Source organism: Bombina bombina, chromosome 6 (genome assembly GCF_027579735.1).
Source record: "Bombina bombina isolate aBomBom1 chromosome 6, aBomBom1.pri, whole genome shotgun sequence".
In the NCBI taxonomy this organism is placed as follows: Eukaryota; Metazoa; Chordata; class Amphibia; order Anura; family Bombinatoridae; genus Bombina; species Bombina bombina.
The window spans coordinates 475,039,467-475,062,013 of NC_069504.1; the positions used below are offsets into that span (position 1 = coordinate 475,039,467).

Sequence of the window (22,547 nt, forward strand, 5' to 3'; positions counted from 1 at the left end):
AGCAAAAGCCACCTCACTGTCTTCTAACTGCTAAAAGCCACAATTACTCTTACTAAAGAGATTTACATGGACACAGCATTAGCCCCAATCCTTGCTTGCAGGGAAAAGTACCCATTAAAGGATTAAACTCTTCAGACACCATCTTTGCACATCCTCCCGATGATCAAGGCAAAGAATGACTGGGGATTATGGGTAACAGTGACACTTAACAGCTCTGCTGGGTGCTCTGCTCGGGTGTTCTTTACCACCTCCTGCTGGCCAGGAGTTGAATTCCCACTAGTAATTGGAATGGACTCTCCATGTCATTGGAAAGAAAAATACTTTGCTGGATTTCTCACCGTTTGTCCTGAGGGAACGTGGATGGTTTTTGGTCCCAGTTTGCCAATGAGTTTATTCAAAAGTTTTGTGTTTGCAAATGTGCCTCGAGTCATCACAGCATCATTACCCCTCCGAGCACCGTATGAATTAAACTCACGGGGAGCAAGGCTGCAAGAAAGAAAAACCTTGAATTATTAATTAAAAAAGCATAAAACACCCACATTTAGTTAAATATAAATAAAAAAATAAGTTTTCTAGGAGGGGGGGATTTCTTCAGTTACTATAAGTGAGAATGCATGCACTTTTCTCCTCCACAGTAAACGTAGCTACATTTTTACGGTCAGGAAAACATTATGGTTAACGAAAATAGCCAATAATAATAATAATAATAATAATAATGATATAACATAATACCCCCCATTTGAAAGAGTGAGGTTTTATGATTCAAATAAAGGGTTTAATGTAGTTATAGCTATGAAGTGATCGCAACAAGACTGATAACTGCTGTTTATGTAAGGATTCATAGATTTGAATTAATAAAAACATTTTTAAAGACTAAAAATAAATTGTCCATGAGACATCATGTGGGCGATTACAATCCAGTCAACTAGGAGTCAAAAACACCCTTATGAGCACAAACTAGGAGTAAACAGAAGAACAGGAAAGACAAAGCTGGACAAATAAGAAGCAAAACAAGTACTGCCTCAAACTGTATAAATAAAGGGCTGGGCTAATGGCCTCTCACCATTGTGAAAGAAATTTATCAGGTAAGCATAAATTTTGTTTTATTTCAAAAAATGGCGAGAGTGATCCTTTACCCAAGCAGACCACCGTGAAATAGAGCAGGGCAACAGTTAAAGAAGGTATGTTACTGAATAGGCACCGCAGCCCTCAGAACTTTCCTGCCAGGCAGCTTCTGAAGAGGCATATACGCCAAAGTGGAAGTATTTTGTTAAAGTATGTAATGAAGCTAAAGTAGGCTTCTTACATATCTGGTCAATTGAAGCTGCATTACGGAAGGTCCAAGAAGTGGATATAGCTGTAGTGGAATGAGCAGTAATGTGCTCAGGGGGAGTCTTCCCTGGAAGCAGCTATAGCTTACAAATCAAGGCCTTAAGCCATGAGACTAAGGTAACTGCAGTAGCATTGACACTTGTAAGGTCAAGAAAATGGATTAAGAAGAAAGGCAAAATTCCTATTAATGCTCTCACAACATGCAGGTGGTTATTGATAGTATCTGTAGATACTACCAAAGTATAAAAAGAATAACTGGTAAAAAAAAATTCAGGAAAGTAGGATTGCTGAAAGTTCAGAAACTCACTTTGCTTAAAAAATGTTCAAGAGAAAGACCCTTCCAGGATAAAAGCTGAAGGTGGAAACCATGCATGGGTTCATATTGGTGGGGGCTTGAAGGACCCTCAAAAACATAATATATGCTTACCTGATAAATTTATTTCTCTTGTGGTGTATCCAGTCCACGGATCATCCATTACTTGTGGGATATTCTCCTTCCCAACAGGAAGCCCCGTTGGGAAGGAGAATATCCCACAAGTAATGGATGATCCGTGGACTGGATACACCTTACAAGAGAAATTAAGATTCTATGGAGGAGGAAATGGTCGAATATCAAGAGTGATTCTGATCAAGGCCTGAACAAAGATATGGAAATCAGAAATCCTGGCAATTTTCTTGTGAAACAAGACAGATAATCATGAAGTCTGACCCATGAGAGAACTGGCAGATTAGTTCCTACAGAAACAGTCTGGAGAAATCCTTAAGAACTTTAGGAATTCAAAAGTAATACCAATGATAACCTTTGTCTTAACAGCTGGAAAAATAAAAAAGGTTTTCCATACCTTGTGATATATACGTCTGGTCACAGGCTTTCTGGCCTGAATCAAGGTATCAATCACCTTTTCAGATAAAACTCTGTGGGACAACACTAGGCATCAACGAGCAGGCTGTCAAATTTAGAGTTTTGAGATCCTGAAGAAAGAAATGCCCATGTGAAAGAAAGTCCTTTCAGAGAGGAATCAGATCTGTGTTGTTTATGTCCTGCGAGGCCAAGCAAAATAACTGGACACAAATGGAGGAAAGATGTAGATTCACTTAAACGACCAGGGAACCACTAGAGACATCTATTACATCCACCTGAGTATCCCGAGATCTGGCATAATATTGGGGCAGACTTAAGGGAGAGGCCATGAGATCTCCCCATCTGACAAGCTCCAGTGTCTCACAATCTACCTCTTATTTCAGTGACATTTCTGAGGATGAAGGTATTGGCCAATGAGAAAGACTGCAACCAAATTGTTCACTCCCGGGATGTGAATGGGATGTGAAGTTCTGTTCACCTGAGGATGTGGGACACTTCGTTTACTTAAATTCACTTAAAATTTGCATTAAACCTGTATATTGGATAGCTAAGAATATAAAATACATATAATGCATTAAGATCAGCTTAAAGGGATATGAAAGCCAATTTTTTTTCCTGATTCAGAAAGAGCATGCAAGCGACTTTCTAATTAACTTCTATTATCAATTTTTTTTCTTTGTTCTCTTGATATCTTTATTTGTAAAGCAGGAATGTAAGCTTGGAACCGGCCCATTTTTGGTTCAGCACCTGGTTAGCGCTTACTGATTGTAGCTAAATGTTGCCACCAATCAGCAAGCACTACCCAGGGTGCTGAACAAAAATGGGCCTGCTTCTAAGCTTACATTCCTGTTTTCCAAATCACTAATATTAATAATGATCGGTGGCTACATTTAAAGATACCAAGAGAACAAATAAAAATTAATAATAGGAGTAAATTAAAAAAAGGTGCTTAAAATTGCATGCTCTATCTGAATCATGAAAGAAAAAAATTTGGGTTTCATATTATATTATAGTAATCCTACTAGTATTTTGTGCTCTGAAGTATATTGGCAATTGTATGACAATAACAAATGTTGCAGATAACAAATTAGGTTACAATATTAAAGCAGCCTTAGAAAAGGGATACAAAAGTCAAAATTAAACTTGCATGATTCAGATAGAGCATGTAATTTAAGACACTTTTAAATTCACTTCTATTTTCAAATGTGCTTCATTCTCTTGGTATCCCTTGTTGAAAAAACAAAATTTATGCTTACCTGATAAATTTATTTCTCTTGTGGTGTATCCAGTCCACGGATTCATCCATTACCTGTGGGATATTCTCCTTCCCAACAGGAAGCTGCAAGAGGATCACCCACAGCAGAGCTGTCTATATAGTTCCTCCCCTAACTGCCACCTCCAGTCATTCGACCGAAGACAAGCAAGAGAAAGGAGAAACCATAGGGTGCAGTGGTGACTGTAGTTTAAAAATAAAAAACACCTGCCTTAAAATGACAGGGCGGGCCGTGGACTGGATACACCACAACATAAAATTTTTTATCAGGTAAGCATAAATTTTGTTTTCTCTTGTAAGGTGTATCCAGTCCACGGATTCATCCATTACTTGTGGGATACCAATACCAAAGCTATAGGACACGGATGAAGGGAGGGACAAGGCAGGTGCTTAAACGGAAGGCACCACTGCCTGTAAGACCTTTCTCCCAAAAATAGCCTCCGAAGAAGCAAAAGTATCAAATTTGTAGAATTTAGAAAAAGCGATAGACCAAGTCGCCGCCTTACAAATCTGTTCAACAGAAGCCTCATTTTTAAAAGCCCATGTGGAAGCCACCGCTCTAGTGAAATGAGCTGTAATTCTTTCAGGAGGCTGCTGGCCAGCAGTCTCATAAGCTAAGCGGATTATACTTCTTAACCAAAAAGAAAGAGAAGTTGCTGAAGCCTTTTGGCCTCTCCTCTGTCCAGAGTAGACAACAAACAATGCAGATGTTTGACGAAAATCCTTAGTAGCTTGTAAATAAAACTTTAAAGCACGAACCACGTCAATATTGTGTAATAGACGTTCCTTCTTTGAAGAAGGATTAGGACACAGTGACGGAACAACAATCTCCTGATTGATATTCTTATTAGATACCACCTTAGGAAGAAACCCAGGTTTGGTACGCAAAACTACCTTATATGCATGGAAGATCAGATAAGGGGAATCACACTGTAAGGCAGATAACTCTGAAACTCTATGAGCCGAAGAGATAGCTACCAAAAACAGAACTTTCCAAGATAAAAGCTTGATATCTATGGAATGCAGAGGTTCAAACGTAACCCCTTGTAGAACCTTAAGAACTAAATTTAAACTCCATGGCGGAGCAACAGGTTTAAACACAGGCTTAATTCTAACTAAAGCCTGACAAAACGCCTGAACGTCTGGAACACCCACCAGACGCTTGTGCAAAAGAATAGAAAGAGCAGAAATCTGTCCCTTTAAGGAACTAGCTGACAATCCCTTCTCCAATCCTTCTTGGAGAAAAGATAATATCCTAGGAATCCTGACTTTACTCCATGAGTAACCCTTGGATTCACACCAATGAAGATATTTACACCATATCTTATGATAGATTTTCCTGGTGACAGGCTTTCGAGCCTGAATTAAGGTATCAATGACCTACTCGGAGAAACCACGTTTTGATAAAATCAAGCGTTCAATCTCCAAGCAGTCAGACGCAGAGAAATTAGATTTGGATGGTTGAAAGGACCCTGAAGTAGAAGGTCCTGCCTCAGAGGCAGAGTCCATGGTGGAAGGGATGACATGTCCACCAGATCTGCATACCAAGTCCTGCGTGGCCACGCAGGTGCTATCAAAATCAACGAAGCTCTCTCCTGCTTGATCTTGGCAATCAGACGAGGGAGCAGAGGAAATGGTGGAAACACATAAGCCAGGTTGAAGGACCAAGGCGCTGCTAGAGCATCTACCAGCGCTGCCTTGGGATCCCTGGACCTGGATCCGTAACAAGGAAGCTTGGCATTATGACGAGACGCCATGAGATCCAGTTCTGGTTTGCCCCAAAGTTGAATCAACTGTGCAAACACCTCCGGATGGAGTTCCCACTCCCCTGGATGAAAAGTCTGCCGACTTAGAAAATCCGCCTCCCAGTTCTCTACTCCTGGGATATGGATAGCTGATAGATGGCAAGAGTGAACCTCTGCCCATAGAATTATTTTTGAAACCTCCAACATTGCTATGGAACTCCTTGTTCCCCCTTGATGGTTGATGTAGGCTACAGTCGTGATATTGTCCAACTGAAATCTGATGAACCTGACCGCAGCAAGCTGAGGCCAAGCCTGAAGAGCATTGAATATCGCTCTTAGTTCCAGAATGTTTATTGGAAGGAGTGCCTCCTCCTGAGTCCACGAGCCCTGAGCCTTCAGGGAGTTCCAGACTGCACCCCAGCCCAAAAGGCTGGCATCTGTCGTTACTATTGTCCAATCTGGCCTGCGGAAGGTCATACCCTTGGACAGATCGACCCGAGATAGCCACCAGAGAAGAGAATCCCTGGTCTCTTGATCCAGATTTAGTAGAGGGGACAAATCTGTGTAATCCCCATTCCACTGACTGAGCATGCAGAGTTGCAGCGGTCTAAGATGTAGGCGGACAAACGGCACTATGTCCATTGCCGCTACCATTAAGCCGATTACTTCCATACACTGAGCCACTGAAGGGAGAGAAGTAGAATAAAGAACACGACAGGAATTTAGAAGTTTTGACAACCTGGCCTCTGTCAGGTAAATCTTCATTTCTACAGAATCTATCAGAGTTCCTAGGAAGGAAACTCTTGTGAGAGGGGATAGAGAACTCTTTTCTTTGTTCACTTTCCACCCCTGAGACCTCAGGAATGCCAGAACAATGTCCGTATGGGACCTGGCGATTTGAAAATTTGACGCCTGTATCAGAATGTCGTCTAGGTAAGGGGCTACTGCTATATCCCGCGGCCTTAGGACCGCTAGGAGTGACCCTAGAACCTTCGTAAAGATTCTTGGTGTCGTAGCTAACCCAAAAGGAAGAGCCACAAACTGGTAATGCCTGTCTAGGAAGGCGAACCTGAGAAACCGATGATGATCTCTGTGTATCGGAATGTGAAGATAAGCATCCTTTAAGTCCACGGTAGTCATATATTGACCCTCCTGGATCATAGGTAGGATGGTTTGAATAGTCTCCATCTTGAAGGATGGGACCCTGAGAAATTTGTTTAGGATCTTGAGATCTAAGATTGGTCTGAAGGTTCCCTCTTTTTTGGGAACTACAAACAGATTTGAATAGAAGCCTTGCCCCTGTAACTCCTTTGGAACTGGGTGGATCACTCCCATAACTAGGAGGTCTTGAACACAATGTAAGAATGCCTCTCTCTTTATCGGGTTTGCAGATAATTGTGAGAGATGAAATCTCCCTTTTGGGGAAGAAGCTTTGAAATCCAGGAGATATCCCTGGGACACAATTTACAACGCCCAGGGATCCTGGACATTTCTTGCCCAAGCCTGGGCGAAGAGAGAAAGTCTGCCCCCTACTAGATCCGTTTCTGGATCGGGGGCTGATCTTTCATGCTGTCTTAGAGGCAGCAGCAGGTTTTTTGGCCTGCTTTCCTTTGTTCCACGCCTGGTTAGGTCTCCAGACCGGCTTGGACTGGGCAAAATTTCCCTCTTGTTTTGTATTAGAGGAAGTTGAAGCTGCGCCACTCCTGAAGTTTCGAAAGGCACAAAAATTAGTCTGTTTGGTCCTTAATTTGTTGGACCTATCCTGAGGAAGGGCGTGACCTTTCCCTCCAGTAATATCAGAAATGATCTCCTTCAGTCCAGGCCCGAATAGAGTCTGCCCCTTGAAGGGAATGTTGAGAAGCTTAGACTTTGAAGTAACGTCAGCTGACCAGGATTTAAGCCATAGCGCCCTACGCGCCTGAATAGCAAAACCTGAGTTCTTAGCCGTTAGCTTGGTTAAATGAACAACGGCGTCAGAAACAAATGAATTGGCTAGCTTAAGAGCTTTAAGCTTGTCAAGGATATCATCCAATGGGGTGTCTACCTGTAGAGCCTCTTCTAGAGACTCAAACCAGAAAGCCGCAGCAGCAGTGACAGGGGCAATGCATGCAAGGGGCTGGAGAATAAAACCTTGTTGAATAAAAATTTTCTTAAGGTAACCCTCTAATTTTTTGTCCATTGGATCTAGAAAAGCACAACTGTCCTCGACAGGGATAGTTGTACGCTTCGCTAGTGTAGAGACTGCTCCCTCCACCTTAGGGTTTGCCATAAGTCCCGTGTAGCGGCATCTATGGGAAACATCTTTTTAAAAACTGGAGGGGGAGAGAACGGTACACCTGGTCTATCCCATTCCTTAGTAATAATTTCTGAAAACCTCTTAGGTATTGGAAAAACATCAGTGTAAACAGGCACTGCATAGTATTTATCCAATTTACACAATTTCTCTGGGACTACAATGGCGTCACAGTCATCCAGAGTTGCTAAAACCTCCCTGAGTAACATGCGGAGGTGTTCAAGCTTAAATTTAAATGTAGACATATCAGAATCAGGTTGAAGTGTCTTCCCTGAGTCAGAAAAATCACCCACAGATAGAAGCTCTCCTGCCTCGGCTTCTTCACATTGGAGGGTATATCAGACATAGCTACTAAAGCGTCAGAGAGCTCTGTATTTATTCTAGCCCCAGAGCTGTCTCGCTTTCCTTGTAACCCTGGCAGTTTGGACAATACCTCTGTAAGGGTATGATTCATAACTGCCGCCATGTCTTTTAAAGTATATGCAATGGGCGCGCTAGATGTACTTGGCGTCCCTTGAGCGGGAGTTATAGGCTCTGACAGGTGGGGAGAGTTAGTCGGCATAACTTCCCCCTTGTCAATTTCCTCTGGTGATAAATCTTTTAAAGTCAGAATATGGTCTTTATAACTTATAGTAAGATCAGTGCATTTGGTACACATTCCAAGAGGGGGTTCCACAATGGCTTCTAAACATAATGAACAAGGAGTTTCCTCTATGTCAGACATGTTTAACAGACTAGTAATGAGACCAGCAAGCTTGGAAAACACTTTAATTAATGTAAAAAAGCAGAATATAAAAAACGGTACTGTGCCTTTAAGGGAAAAAAACAAACACAAAAACTGCAAAACAGTGAAAAAAAGCAAAAAAACAGTAAAACCGTTATAACAGTCACAAGCAAACTGCCACAGCTCTACTGTGGCTCCTACCTTCCCATAAAACTACTTTTGTAGGCACAAAAACCCTTTACAGAGGTCCAATATGTCAGGGGACTCCTTCAGGGAGCTGGATGTCTCAGAATGTAAAAACTACTGCGCAATTAGAGCGCAAAAATAGGCCCCTCCCACCATGCACTCAAAGTGAAAGGGTCATAAATAACTACTCCTAGGAGAAATCTAGTCAGCCATGTGGAAAACTAGGACCCAAATAAAGATTTATCACCCTTAGTAAAAAACGTTGTTTATAAATCATGCAAACGTTTAACATACTAAGACATAAGAGCAAGTAAAATGAATATTACCCTTTACTGCCAGCATGATGCCAGTTGTTTGTTAAATCACTGCAATCAGGCTTACCTTAAATATATCAGGCACTGTCAGCATTTTCTAGACCTTATCTCTCTAGAAAAAAATATACTGAACATACCTCAGCGCAGTTAATTCTGCAGGCCGTTCCCCCAGCTGAAGTTTTCCCATACTCTTCAGTTATGTGTGAGAACAGCAGTGGACCTTAGTTACAACCAGCTAAGATCATCAAAAACCTCAGGCAAAACGCTTCTTCTAATTTCTGCCAGAGGTAAAAACAGTACAACGCCGGTACCGTTTAAAAATAACAAACTTTTGATTGAAGATAAACTACACTAATTCACCACATCTCTCTTGATACTTCCTTTCTTGTCGAGAGCTGCAAGAGAATGACTGGAGGTGGCAGTTAGGGGAGGAGCTATATAGACAGCTCTGCTGTGGGTGATCCTCTTGCAGCTTCCTGTTGGGAAGGAGAATATCCCACAAGTAATGGATGATCCGTGGACTGGATACACCTTACAAGAGAAAAAGAATACACACATATCCTACACTAGTGAGGGCTAGCTGCTGATTGGTGCATGCACAAATAGGTCTCTTGATTGGCTAACTAGATGTTTTCAGCTAGTTGCCAGTAGTGAAATGCTGCTCCTTCAGCAAAGGATAACATGAGAATGAAGCTAATTTGATAATAGAAGTAAATTGGAAAGTTGTTTAAAATTATATGTTCTGGGGACGTGTCCAAGCAGTGGCTCAGAGCAGTCGTATCCTTCTGGAGCTCCGGGAGAGTAGACGATAAACCGCTGAATATCGCTCAATAACTACAGCATACACTGATAGTGTCTTGACACAATATACATCACAACCTCAACTTAAAGGGACACTGAACCCAATTTTTTTCTTTCCTCATTCAGATAGAGCATGAAATTTGAGCAGCTTTCTAAATTTACTCATATTATCAAATTTTCTTCATTCTTTTGGTATGTTTATTTGAAATGCAAGAATATAAGTTTAGATGCCGGCCCATTTTTTATGAACTACCTGGGTTGTCCTTGCTGATTGGTGGATAAATTCATCCACCAATAAAAAAGTGATGTCCAGAGGTCTGAACCAAAAAAAACAAGCTTAGATGCCTTTTTCAAATAAAGATAGCAAAAGAATAAAGAAAAATTGATAATCGGAGTAAATTAGAAAGTTGCTTAAAATTGCATGCTCTATCTGAATCACAAAAGAAAAAAATTGGGTTCAGTGTCCCTTTAAACTGCTGTGTTTATAACCCCAGAGGCAGATTTGGACAACTGTATTTTACCAGAACCGACAGCGCTTTAAGTCTAGACCAATATTTTATCTTGCTTATAGCACTCACCAACCCTCTAAATAGAAATAAAATTACCATGCACCACAGCCAGATAGTAAGAAGAGATGATGCTGACATCCGCCACGGCCATGTGGGCCGAAAGCTCTCCCGATACACCGGACTCAATGTTTATTAACGTTTGGAATAATGCCTCCAATTTAATGGATAAGGCGCCCTCAGAATACAACCTACAACTCCTTATGGACAGAATACCACCCGTAAAATCTGAAAAGCAGATACCGAAATATCCTACGACACAAAGGCCTGATTCACTTCTGAGGCCCAAGGAGTTAAATCTACTCAAAATGCTAAAGACCGAGGAGGCTTCTCAACTAAAGATCTACCAAGTAACATCACTTTCGCCGATAACACTGGGCGATAACTTCATGCTACTGGAGGATGCACATCAGGAAAATCGGGAAACCAAATCTCTCTCCCCACAACCATACTTTATGGACCAGAGTCATATTGACAACCATCCTAAAATGACGCTTATAATATCGCCAAGCAACAAGTGGACGAAAGACTTGGATTTACAAAGTACAAGTTCTATCATAGGAGAGCGGGGAATACTTTTAAACATAAAATCGCTCAGGAGCCTTGCATGAACCGGCGAGACTGTCTTTGAGGTATGTATAGTATTGGGTACTTGTAAAGTGCGGCTAATCACCCGTAAGGGTCTCAAGGCGCTGCTCATTTTATCGACCTCGGAAGGATGAAAGGCTGAGTGGACCTCGCCGGGGATCAAACCTGCAACCCTCAGGTTGCTACAGAGCTCAGCCACAGTGCATTAGCATGCTGAGCTATCTGTCCGGCTTTTGGTATGCACAGAGCTCGAAGTCAACACCTCGGGGGCTTAGGGGAGCCCCTGGAGGTTTACGAGTTCAGAGAATATAAATTCCCTGCTTCCTATCTCACCTCCGGTCAACATCCAACAACCCATACTGCAGGACGGAATCCTCAGTGAACCATATGGTCCAAAACTGACTCTGAGCCTCCCAAAACCATCTTCGATTGACTCAACATTTGGACACTCAAATCTGAAAAGATACATCAACACTTTTCCAACCGCCTTTTATGAAGAAACTAAAACTATGACCCGGCTACAGATAAACTCTGGGGGCTGAAAGGATAAGTGTAAAGTATCACTGACAAAACAATATATGTTAGAAAGAGACTTAGAGGCCTATTTATGAAATGTCTGTCGGACCTGATCCGACAGTGCGGATCAGGTCCGCCAGACATCTCTGAATGCGGAGGGCAATATGCCCTCCGTATTCAGCATTGCACCAGCAGCTCGTGAGCTGCTGGTGCAACGTCGCCCCCTGCAGACTCGCACCCGATCAGGGTGGAATTCTGGCGATTCCTGTCCGCCTCATCAGAGCAGGCAGACAGGGTTATGGAGCAGCGGTCTTTAGACTCGCCAGAAAACACGGGGCGTCAAGCTCCATTCGGAGCTTGATAGATAGGCCCCAATGTCATAATTGAGTGGTTTAATAATATCTTTTTTAGTTTAAATTTATACTGTTTATATATGCATACTCACATACGGCAACACATGTAACATACAGATAATATAATCTCTGCATATGAAAAGTTGATCACATTAAAGTTATAGTTGCATTACCTTTTTTAGATTAAAATATGTTGTATTTATAACATTTGATACCTAAAGTGGACACATGGCATTTGGAAACATCCAACCCTTTTATATATAGTCAACAAGATGATATTGGTCTATGTTAAGCATAGATGGCGTATACTTTACAAGTACATTTCACCCCATCTGGCGCAGCCGGCGGCCGAGGCAGCGTACAAGAGGGATTGTTTTTCCAAGAAGGTTTTTTTTAGAGAACTCGAAGCCTCCCGCCATGTTGCTATGTACTCGCCCACATTGTTTAATATCATTGCATGACCTTCTGGATATAGCCAAGTAATGTCCATCACCATCCAAGAGTGACCAATTTAACTCAAGGGGATGAAAAATGAGGACTGAATTTTCCTGACAATAACCCAAAATTATTGGATATGATGAAAATTTCTGACATGTTTAGATATGATGTAAATATTTGACATGTTTATACTTTGATGTAAAAGCATCTTTTGTGATGTCCTCAATAAAAATATTAAAATAAAATTGTATATTCTATCCAAACCATTTTTTTCCCATGTTCCTTTAAAAAGATACTATATATCTATTTCTCCCATCAACAATTAATATTTATTTCATGTAATTGGCAAGAGTCCATGAGCTAGTGACGCATGGGATATAAATTCCTACCAGGAGGGGCAAAGTTTCCCATACCTCAAAATGCCTATAAATACACCCCCCACCACACCCACAATTCAGTTTTACAAACGTTGCCTCCTATGGAGGTGGTGAAGTAAGTTTGAGCTAGATTTCTACGTTGATATGCGCTTCTCAGCATGCTGAAGCCCGGTTCCTCTCAGAGTGCAGTGAATGAGGGATGTGAAGGGAGTATTACCTATTGAATTCAATGGTCATCCTAACGGGGATCTATTTCATAGGTTCTCTGTTATCGGTCGTAGAGATTCATCTCCTACCTCCCTTTTCAGATCGACTATATACTCTTATATATCATTACCTCTACTGATTCTCGTTTCAGTACTGGTTTGGCTATCTACTTTATGTAGATGAGTGTCTTATGGTAAGTATGTTTTCTTTTATTTATGACACTCTCAGCTATGGTTTGGCCCTTTATATGTTAAGTTCTAAAACAGAATTTATGCTTACCTGATAAATTACTTTCTCCAACGGTGTGTCCGGTCCACGGCGTCATCCTTACTTGTGGGATATTCTCTTCCCCAACAGGAAATGGCAAAGAGCCCAGCAAAGCTGGTCACATGATCCCTCCTAGGCTCCGCCTTCCCCAGTCATTCGACCGACGTAAAGGAGGAATATGCATAGGAGAAATCATATGATACCGTGGTGACTGTAGTTAGAAAAAATAATTCATCAGATCTGATTAAAAAAACCAGGGCGGGCCGTGGACCGGACACACCGTTGGAGAAAGTAATTTATCAGGTAAGCATAAATTCTGTTTTCTCCAACATAGGTGTGTCCGGTCCACGGCGTCATCCTTACTTGTGGGAACCAATACCAAAGCTTTAGGACACTGATGATGGGAGGGAGCAAATCAGGTCACCTAGATGGAAGGCACCACGGCTTGCAAAACCTTTCTCCCAAAAATAGCCTCCGAAGAAGCAAAAGTATCAAATTTGTAAAATTTGGTAAAAGTGTGCAGTGAAGACCAAGTCGCTGCCTTACATATCTGATCAACAGAAGCCTCGTTCTTGAAGGCCCACGTGGAAGCCACAGCCCTAGTGGAGTGAGCTGTGATTCTTTCAGGAGGCTGCCGTCCGGCAGTCTCATAAGCCAATCGGATGATGCTTTTAAGCCAAAAAGAGAGAGAGGTAGAAGTTGCTTTTTGACCTCTCCTTTTACCAGAATAAACGACAAACAAGGAAGATGTTTGTCTGAAATCCTTTGTAGCCTCTAAATAGAATTTTAGAGCACGAACTACATCCAAATTGTGCAACAAACGTTCCTTCTTTGAAACTTGATTCGGACACAAAGAAGGCACAACTATCTCCTGGTTAATATTTTTGTTAGAAACAACTTTCGGAAGAAAACCAGGTTTAGTACGCAAAACCACCTTATCTGCATGGAACACCAGATAAGGAGAAGAACACTGCAGAGCAGATAACTCTGAAACTCTTCTAGCAGAAGAAATTGCAACCAAAAACAAAACTTTCCAAGATAATAACTTAATATCTACGGAATGTAAGGGTTAAAACGGAACCCCTTGAAGAACTGAAAGAACTAAATTGAGACTCCAAGGAGGAGTCAAAGGTTTGTAAACAGGCTTGATTCTAACCAGAGCCTGAACAAAAGCTTGAACATCTGGCACAGCCGCCAGCTTTTTGTGAAGTAAAACAGATAAAGCAGAAATCTGTCCCTTCAAAGAACTTGCAGATAATCCTTTCTCCAAACCCTCTTGTAGAAAGGATAGAATCTTAGGAATTTGTATCTTGTTCCATGGGAATCCTTTAGATTCGCACCAACAGATATATTTTTTCCATATTTTATGGTAAATTTTTCTAGATACAGGCTTTCTAGCCTGAATAAGAGTATCAATGACAGAATCTGAGAACCCACGCTTTGATAAAATCAAGCGTTCAATCTCCAAGCAGTCAGTTGGAGTGAGGCCAGATTTGGATGTTCGAACGGACCTTGAACAAGAAGGTCCTGTCTCAAAGGTAGCTTCCATGGTGGAGCCGATGACATATTCACCAGGTCTGCATACCAAGTTCTGCGTGGCCACGCAGGAGCTATCAAGATCACCGAAGCCCTCTCCTGATTGATCCTGGCTATCAGCCTGGGAATGAGAGGAAACGGTGGGAATACATAAGCTAGGTTGAAGGTCCAGGGCGCTACTAGTGCATTGACTAGAGTCGCCTTGGGATCCCTGGATCTGGACCCGTAGCAAGGAACCTTGAAGTTCTGACGAGACGCCATCAGATCCATGTCTGGAATGCCCCATAATTGAGTTATTTGGGCAAAGATTTCCGGATGGAGTTCCCACTCCCCCGGATGAAATGTCTGACGACTCAGAAAATCCGCTTCCCAATTTTCCACTCCTGGGATGTGGATTGCAGACAAGTGGCAGGAGTGATTCTCCGCCCATTGAATTATTTTGGTCACTTCTTCCATCGCCAGGGAACTCCTTGTTCCCCCCTGATGGTTGATGTATGCAACAGTCGTCATGTTGTCTGATTGAAATCTTATGAATTTGGCCTTTGCTAGTTGAGGCCAAGCCTTGAGAGCATTGAATATCGCTCTCAGTTCCAAAATGTTTATCGGGAGAAGAGATTCTTCCCGAGACCATAGACCCTGAGCTTTCAGGGGTTCCCAGACCGCGCCCCAGCCCACCAGACTGGCGTCGGTCGTGACAATGACCCATTCTGGTCTGCAGAAGCTCATCCCTTGTGACAGGTTGTCCAGGGTCAGCCACCAACGGAGTGAATCTCTGGTCCTCTGATCTACTTGGATCGTCGGAGACAAGTCTGTATAATCCCCATTCCACTGTCTGAGCATGCACAGTTGTAATGGTCTTAGATGAATTCGCGCAAAAGGAACTATGTCCATTGCCGCAACCATCAAACCTATTACTTCCATGCACTGCGCTATGGAAGGAAGAAGAACAGAATGAAGTACTTGACAAGAGCTTAGAAGTTTTGATTTTCTGGCCTCTGTCAGAAAAATCTTCATTTCTAAGGAGTCTATTATTGTTCCCAAGAAGGGAACTCTTGTTGACGGGAATAGAGAACTTTTCTCTACGTTCACTTTCCACCCGTGAGATCTGAGAAAGGCTAGGACAATGTCCGTATGAGCCTTTGCTTGTGGTAGAGACGACGCTTGAATCAGTATGTCGTCCAAGTAAGGTACTACTGCAATGCCCCTTGGCCTTAGCACCGCTAGAAGGGACCCTAGTACCTTTGTGAAAATTCTTGGAGCAGTGGCTAATCCGAATGGAAGTGCCACAAACTGGTAATGCTTGTCCAGAAAGGCGAACCTTAGGAACCGATGATGTTCCTTGTGGATAGGAATATGTAGATACGCATCCTTTAAATCCACCGTGGTCATGAATTGACCTTCCTGGATGGTAGGAAGAATTGTCCGAATGGTTTCCATTTTGAACGACGGAACCCTGAGAAATTTGTTTAGGATCTTGAGATCCAAAATTGGTCTGAATGTTCCCTCTTTTTTGGGAACTATGAACAGATTGGAGTAAAACCCCATCCCTTGTTCTCCTAATGGAACAGGATGAATCACTCCCATTTTTAACAGGTCTTCTACACAATGTAAGAATGCCTGTCTTTTTATTTGGTCTGAAGACAATTGAGACCTGTGGAACCTTCCCCTTGGGGGCAGTTCCTTGAATTCCAGGAGATAACCTTGAGAAACTATTTCTAGCGCCCAAGGATCCTGAACATCTCTTGCCCAAGCCTGAGCGAAGAGAGAGAGTCTGCCCCCCACCAGATCTGGTCCCGGATCGGGGGCCAACATCTCATGCTGTTTTAGTAGCGGGAGCAGGCTTCTTGGCCTGCTTACCTTTGTTCCAGCCTTGCATCGGTCTCCAGGCTGGCTTGGTTTGAGAAGTATTACCCTCTTGCTTAGAGGATGTAGAATTTGAGGCTGGTCCGTTTCTGCGAAAGGGACGAAAATTTGGTTTATTTTTAGCCTTAAAAGACCTATCCTGAGGAAGGGCGTGGCCCTTTCCCCCAGTGATGTCTGAAATAATCTCTTTCAAGTCAGGGCCAAACAGCGTTTTCCCCTTGAAAGGGATGTTAAGCAATTTGTTCTTGGAGGACACATCCGCTGACCAAGACTTTAGCCAAAGCGCTCTGCGCGCCACAATAGCAAAACCTGAATTTTTCGGCGCTAATCTAGCTAATTGCAAAGTGGCGTCTAAGGTAAAAGAGTTAGCCAATTTAAGTGCATGAACTCTGTCCATAACCTCCTCATAAGAAGATTCTTTATTGAGCGACTTTTCTAGTTCTTCGAACCAGAAACACGCTGCTGTAGTGACAGGAACAATGCAGGAAATTGGTTGTAGAAGGTAACCTTGCTGAACAAACATCTTTTTAAGCAAACCCTCTAATTTTTTATCCACAGGATCTTTGAAAGCACAACTATCTTCTATAGGGATAGTAGTGCGTTTGTTTAGAGTAGAAACCGCCCCCTCGACCTTGGGGACTGTCTGCCATAAGTCCTTCCTGGGGTCGACCATAGGAAATAATTTCTTAAATATAGGGGGAGGGACAAAAGGTATGCCGGGCCTTTCCCATTCTTTATTTACAATGTCCGCCACCCGCTTGGGTATAGGAAAAGCTTCGGGGGGCACCGGGACCTCTAGGAACTTGTCCATCTTACATAATTTCTCTGGAATGACCAAATTGTCACAATCATCCAGAGTAGATAACACCTCCTTAAGCAGAGCGCGGAGATGTTCCAATTTAAATTTGAATGTAATAACGTCAGGTTCAGCTTGTTGAGAAATTTTTCCTGAATCTGAAATTTCTCCCTCAGACAAAACCTCCCTGGCCCCTTCAGACTGGTGTAAGGGCATGTCAGAACCATTATCATCAGCGTCCTCATGCTCTTCAGTATCTAAAACAGAGCAGTCGCGCTTTCGCTGATAAGTGGGCATTTTGGCTAAAATGTTTTTGATAGAATTATCCATTACAGCCGTTAATTGTTGCATAGTAAGGAGGATTGGCGCACTAGATGAACTAGGGACCTCCTGAGTGGGCAAGACTTGGGTAGACATAGGAGGAGATGATGCAGTACCATGCTTACTCCCCTCACTTAAGGAATCATTTTGGGCAACATTATTATCAGTGGCATCATTGTCCCTACTTTGTTTATCACATTCATCACATATATTTAAATGGAGAGGAACCTTGGCTTCCGAACATACAGAACATCGTCTATCTGATGGTTCAGACATGTTAATAGGCATAAACTTGATAACAAAGCACAAAAAACGTTTTAAAATAAAACCGTTACTGTCACTTTAAATTTTAAACTGAACACACTTTATTACTGAATATGTGAAAAAGTATGAAGGAATTGTTCAAAATTCACCAAAATTACACCACAGTGTCTTAAAGCCTTAAAAGTATTGCACACCAAATTTGAAAGCTTTAACTCTTAAAATAACGGAACCGGAGCCGTTTTTACATTTAACCCCTATACAGTCCCTGGTATCTGCTTTGCTGAGACCCAACCAAGCCCAGAGGGGAATACGATACCAAATGACGCCTTCAATAAGCTTTTTCAGTGGATCTGAGCTCCTCACACATGCATCTGCATGCCTTGCTTTCCAAAAACAACTGCGCATTAGTGGCGCGAAAAACAGAATTTATGTTTACCTGATAAATTACTTTCTCCAACGGTGTGTCCGGTCCACGGCGTCATCCTTACTTGTGGGATATTCTCTTCCCCAACAGGAAATGGCAAAGAGCCCAGCAAAGCTGGTCACATGATCCCTCCTAGGCTCCGCCTACCCCAGTCATTCGACCGACGTTAAGGAGGAATATTTGCATAGGAGAAACCATATGTTACCGTGGTGACTGTAGTTAAAGAAAATAAATTATCAGACCTGATTAAAAAAACCAGGGCGGGCCGTGGACCGGACACACCGTTGGAGAAAGTAATTTATCAGGTAAACATAAATTCTGTTTTCTCCAACATAGGTGTGTCCGGTCCACGGCGTCATCCTTACTTGTGGGAACCAATACCAAAGCTTTAGGACACGGATGAAGGGAGGGAGCAAATCAGGTCACCTAAATGGAAGGCACCACGGCTTGCAAAACCTTTCTCCCAAAAATAGCCTCAGAAGAAGCAAAAGTATCAAATTTGTAAAATTTAGAAAAAGTGTGCAGTGAAGACCAAGTCGCTGCCTTACATATCTGATCAACAGAAGCCTCGTTCTTGAAGGCCCATGTGGAAGCCACAGCCCTAGTGGAGTGAGCTGTGATTCTTTCAGGAGGCTGCCGTCCGGCAGTCTCATAAGCCAATCGGATAATGCTTTTAATCCAGAAGGAGAGAGAGGTAGAAGTTGCTTTTTGACCTCTCCGTTTACCAGAATAAACAACAAACAAAGACAAAGTTTGTCTGAAATCCTTAGTAGCTGCTAAGTAAAATTTGAGAGCACGAACTACATCCAAGTTGTGCAACAAACGTTCCTTCTTTGAAACTGGATTAGGACACAAAGAAGGCACAACTATCTCCTGGTTAATGTTTTTGTTAGAAACAACTTTTGGAAGAAAACCAGGTTTAGTACGCAAAACCACCTTATCTGCATAGAACACCAGATAAGGAGAAGAACACTGCAGAGCAGATAATTCTGAAACTCTTCTAGCAGAAGAAATTGCAACCAAAAACAAAACTTTCCAAGATAATAACTTAATATCAACGGAATGTAAGGGTTCAAACGGAACCCCCTGAAGAACTGAAAGAACTAGGTTGAGACTCCAAGGAGGAGTCAAAATTTTGTAAACAGGCTTGATTCTAACCAGAGCCTGAACAAAGGCTAGAACATCTGGCACAGCTGCCAGCTTTTTGTGAAGTAACACAGACAAGGCAGAAATCTGTCCCATCAAGGAACTTGCAGATAATCCTTTTTCCAATCCTTCTCGAAGGAAGGATAGACTCTTAGGAATCTTAACCTTGTCCCAAGGGAATCCTGCAGATTCACACCAACAGATATACCAAATTATGTGGTAATTTTTCTGGTTACAGGCTTTCAGGCCTGAACAAGAGTATTAATAACAGAATCTGAGAACCCTCGCTTTGATAAGATCAAGCGTTCAATCTCCAAGCAGTCAGCTGGAGTGGGTCGAACGGACCTAGAACAAGAAGGTCTCTCAAAGGTAGCTTCCATGGTGGAGCCGATGACATATTCACCAGATCTGCATACCAAGTCCTGCGTGGCCACGCAGGAGCTATCAAAATCACCGACGCCCTCTCCTGATTGATCCTGGCTACCAGCCTGGGGATGAGAGGAAACGGCGGGAACACATAAGCTAGTTTGAAGGTCCAAGGTGCTACTAGTGCATCCACTAGAGCCGCCTTGGGATCCCTGGATCTGTACCCGTAGTAAGGAACTCTGAAGTTCTGACGAGAGGCCATCAGATCCATGTCTGGAATGCCCCACGGTTGAGTGACTTGGGCAAAGATTTCCGGATGGAGTTCCCACTCCCCCGGATGCAATGTCTGACGACTCAGAAAATCCGCTTCCCAATTTTCCACTCCTGGGATGTGGATAGCAGACAGGTGGCAGGAGTGAGACTCCGCCCATAGAATGATTTTGGTCACTTCTTCCATCGCTAGGGAACTCCTTGTTCCCCCCTGATGGTTGATGTATGAACTTGGCCCTCGCTAGCTGAGGCCAAGCTTTGAGAGCATTGAATATCGCTCTCAGTTCCAGAATATTTATCGGTAGAAGAGATTCTACCCGAGACCAAAGACCCTGAGCTTTCAGGGATCCCCAGACCGCGCCCCAGCCCATCAGACTGGCGTCGGTCGTGACAATGACCCACTCTGGTCTGCGGAAGGTCATCCCTTGTGACAGGTTGTCCAGGGACAGCCACCAACGGAATGAGTCTCTGGTCCTCTGATTTACTTGTATCTTCGGAGACAAGTCTGAATAGTCCCCATTCCACTGACTGAGCATGAACAGTTGTAATGGTCTTAGATGAATGCGCACAAAAGGAACTATGTCCATTGCCGCTACCATCAAACCTATCACTTCCATGCACTGCGCTATGGAAGGAAGAGGAACGGAATGAAGTATCCGACAAGAGTCTAGAAGTTTTGTTTTTCTGGCTTCTGTCAGAAAAATCCTCATTTCTAAGGAGTCTATTATAGTTCCCAAGAAGGGAACCCTCGTTGACGGAGATAGAGAACTCTTTTCCACGTTCACTTTCCATCCGTGAGATCTGAGAAAGGCCAGGACAATGTCCGTGTGAGCCTTTACTTGAGGAAGGGACGACGCTCGAATCAGAATGTCGTCCAAGTAAGGTACTACAGCAATGCCCCTTGGTCTTAGCACCGCCAGAAGGGACCCTAGTACCTATGAGAAAATCCTAGGAGCAGTGGCTAATCCGAAAGAAAATGCCACGAACTGGAAATGCTTGTCCAGGAATGCAAACCTTAGGAACCGATGATGTTCCTTGTGGATAGGAATATGTAGATACGCATCCTTGAAATCCACCTTGGTCATGAATTGACCTTCCTGGATGGAAGGAAGAAGTGTTCGAATGGTTTCCATCTTGAACGATGGAACCTTGAGAAACTTGTTCAAGATCTTGAGATCTAAGATTGGTCTGAACGTTCCCTCTTTTTTGGGAACTATGAACAGATTGGAGTAGAACCCCATCCCTTGTTCTCCTAATGGAACAGGATGAATCACTCCCATTTTTAGCAGGTCTTCTACCCAATGTAAGAATGCCTGTCTTCTTATGTGGTCTGAAGACAACTGAGACCTGTGGAACCTCCCCCTTGGAGGAAGCCCCTTGAACTCCAGAGAATAACCTTGGGAGACTATTTCTAGCGCCCAAGGATCCAGAACATCTCTTGCCCAAGCCTGAGCGAAGAGAGAGAGTCTGCCCCCCACCAGATCCGGTCCCGGATCGGGGGCCCGCATTTCATGCTGTCTTGGTAGCAGTGGCAGGTTTCCTGGCCTGCTTTCCTTTGTTCCAGCCTTGCATAGGTCTCCAGGCTGGATTGGCTTGAGAAGTATTACCTTCCTGCTTAGAGGACGTAGCCCTTGGGGCTGATCCGTTTCTGCGAAAGGGACGAAACTTAGGTTTATTTTTGGTCTTGAAAAGACCTATCCTGAGGAAGGGCGTGGCCCTTGCCCCCAGTGATATCAGAGATAATCTCTTTCAAGTCAGGGCCAAAGAGTGTTTTCCCCTTGAAAGGAATGTCAAGCAATTTGTTCTTGGAAGACGCATCCGCTGCCCAAGATTTTAACCAAAGCGCTCTGCGCCACAATAGCAAACCCAGAATTTTTTCGCCGCTAACCTAGCCAATTGCAAGGTGGCGTCTAGGGTGAAAGAATTAGCCAATTTAAGAGCACGAATTCTGTCCATAATCTCCTCATAAGAAGAAGAATTACTAATAATCGCCTTTCCTAGCTCATCAAACTAGAAACACGCGGCTGCAGTGACAGGGACAATGCATGCAATTGGTTGTAGAAGGGAACCTTGCTGAACAAACATCTTTAGCAGACCTTCTAATTTTTTATCCATAGGATCTTGGAAAGCACAACTATCTTCTATGGGTATAGTGGCGCGCTTGTGTAGAGTAGAAACCGCCCCCTCGACCTTGGGGACTGTCTGCCATCAGTCCTTTCTGGGGTCGACTATAGGAAAACAATTTTATAAATATGGGGGGAGGTACTAAAGGTATACCGGGCCTGTCCCATTCTTTACTAACAATGTACGCCACCCGCTTGGATATAGGAAAAGCTTCGGGGGGCCCCGGGGCCTCTAAGAACTTTTCCATTTTACATAGTGGTTCTGGAATGACCAGATAATCACAATCATCCAAATTGGATAACACCTCCTTAAGCAGAGCGCGGAGATGTTCCAACTTAAATTTAAAAGTAATCACATCAGGTTCAGCTTGTTGAGAAATGTTTCCTGAATCTGAAATTTCTCCCTCAGACAAAACCTCCCTGGCCCCCTCAGACTGGTGTAGGGGCCCTTCAGAAACCATATCATCAGCGTTCTCATGCTCTACAGAATTTTCTAAAACAGAGCAGTCGCGCTTTCGCTGATAAGTGGGCATATTGGCTAAAATGTTTTTGATAGAATTATCCATTACAGCCGTTAATGTTGCATAGTAAGGAGT

General features: G+C 43.0%; 1 protein-coding gene across 3 annotated transcripts in view; it reads right to left on the reverse strand.

The window, feature by feature from the left end:
* Window positions 1-22,547, reverse strand: part of IREB2 (iron responsive element binding protein 2) — a gene marked incomplete in the record, with an annotated part of 432,524 nt that overhangs the window by 93,099 nt on the left and 316,878 nt on the right. For all 3 annotated transcript variants that reach the window (XM_053717273.1, XM_053717272.1, XM_053717271.1), the window contains 1 exon segment: window positions 339-486. In XM_053717273.1, the coding sequence (XP_053573248.1) occupies window positions 339-486 (148 nt within the window).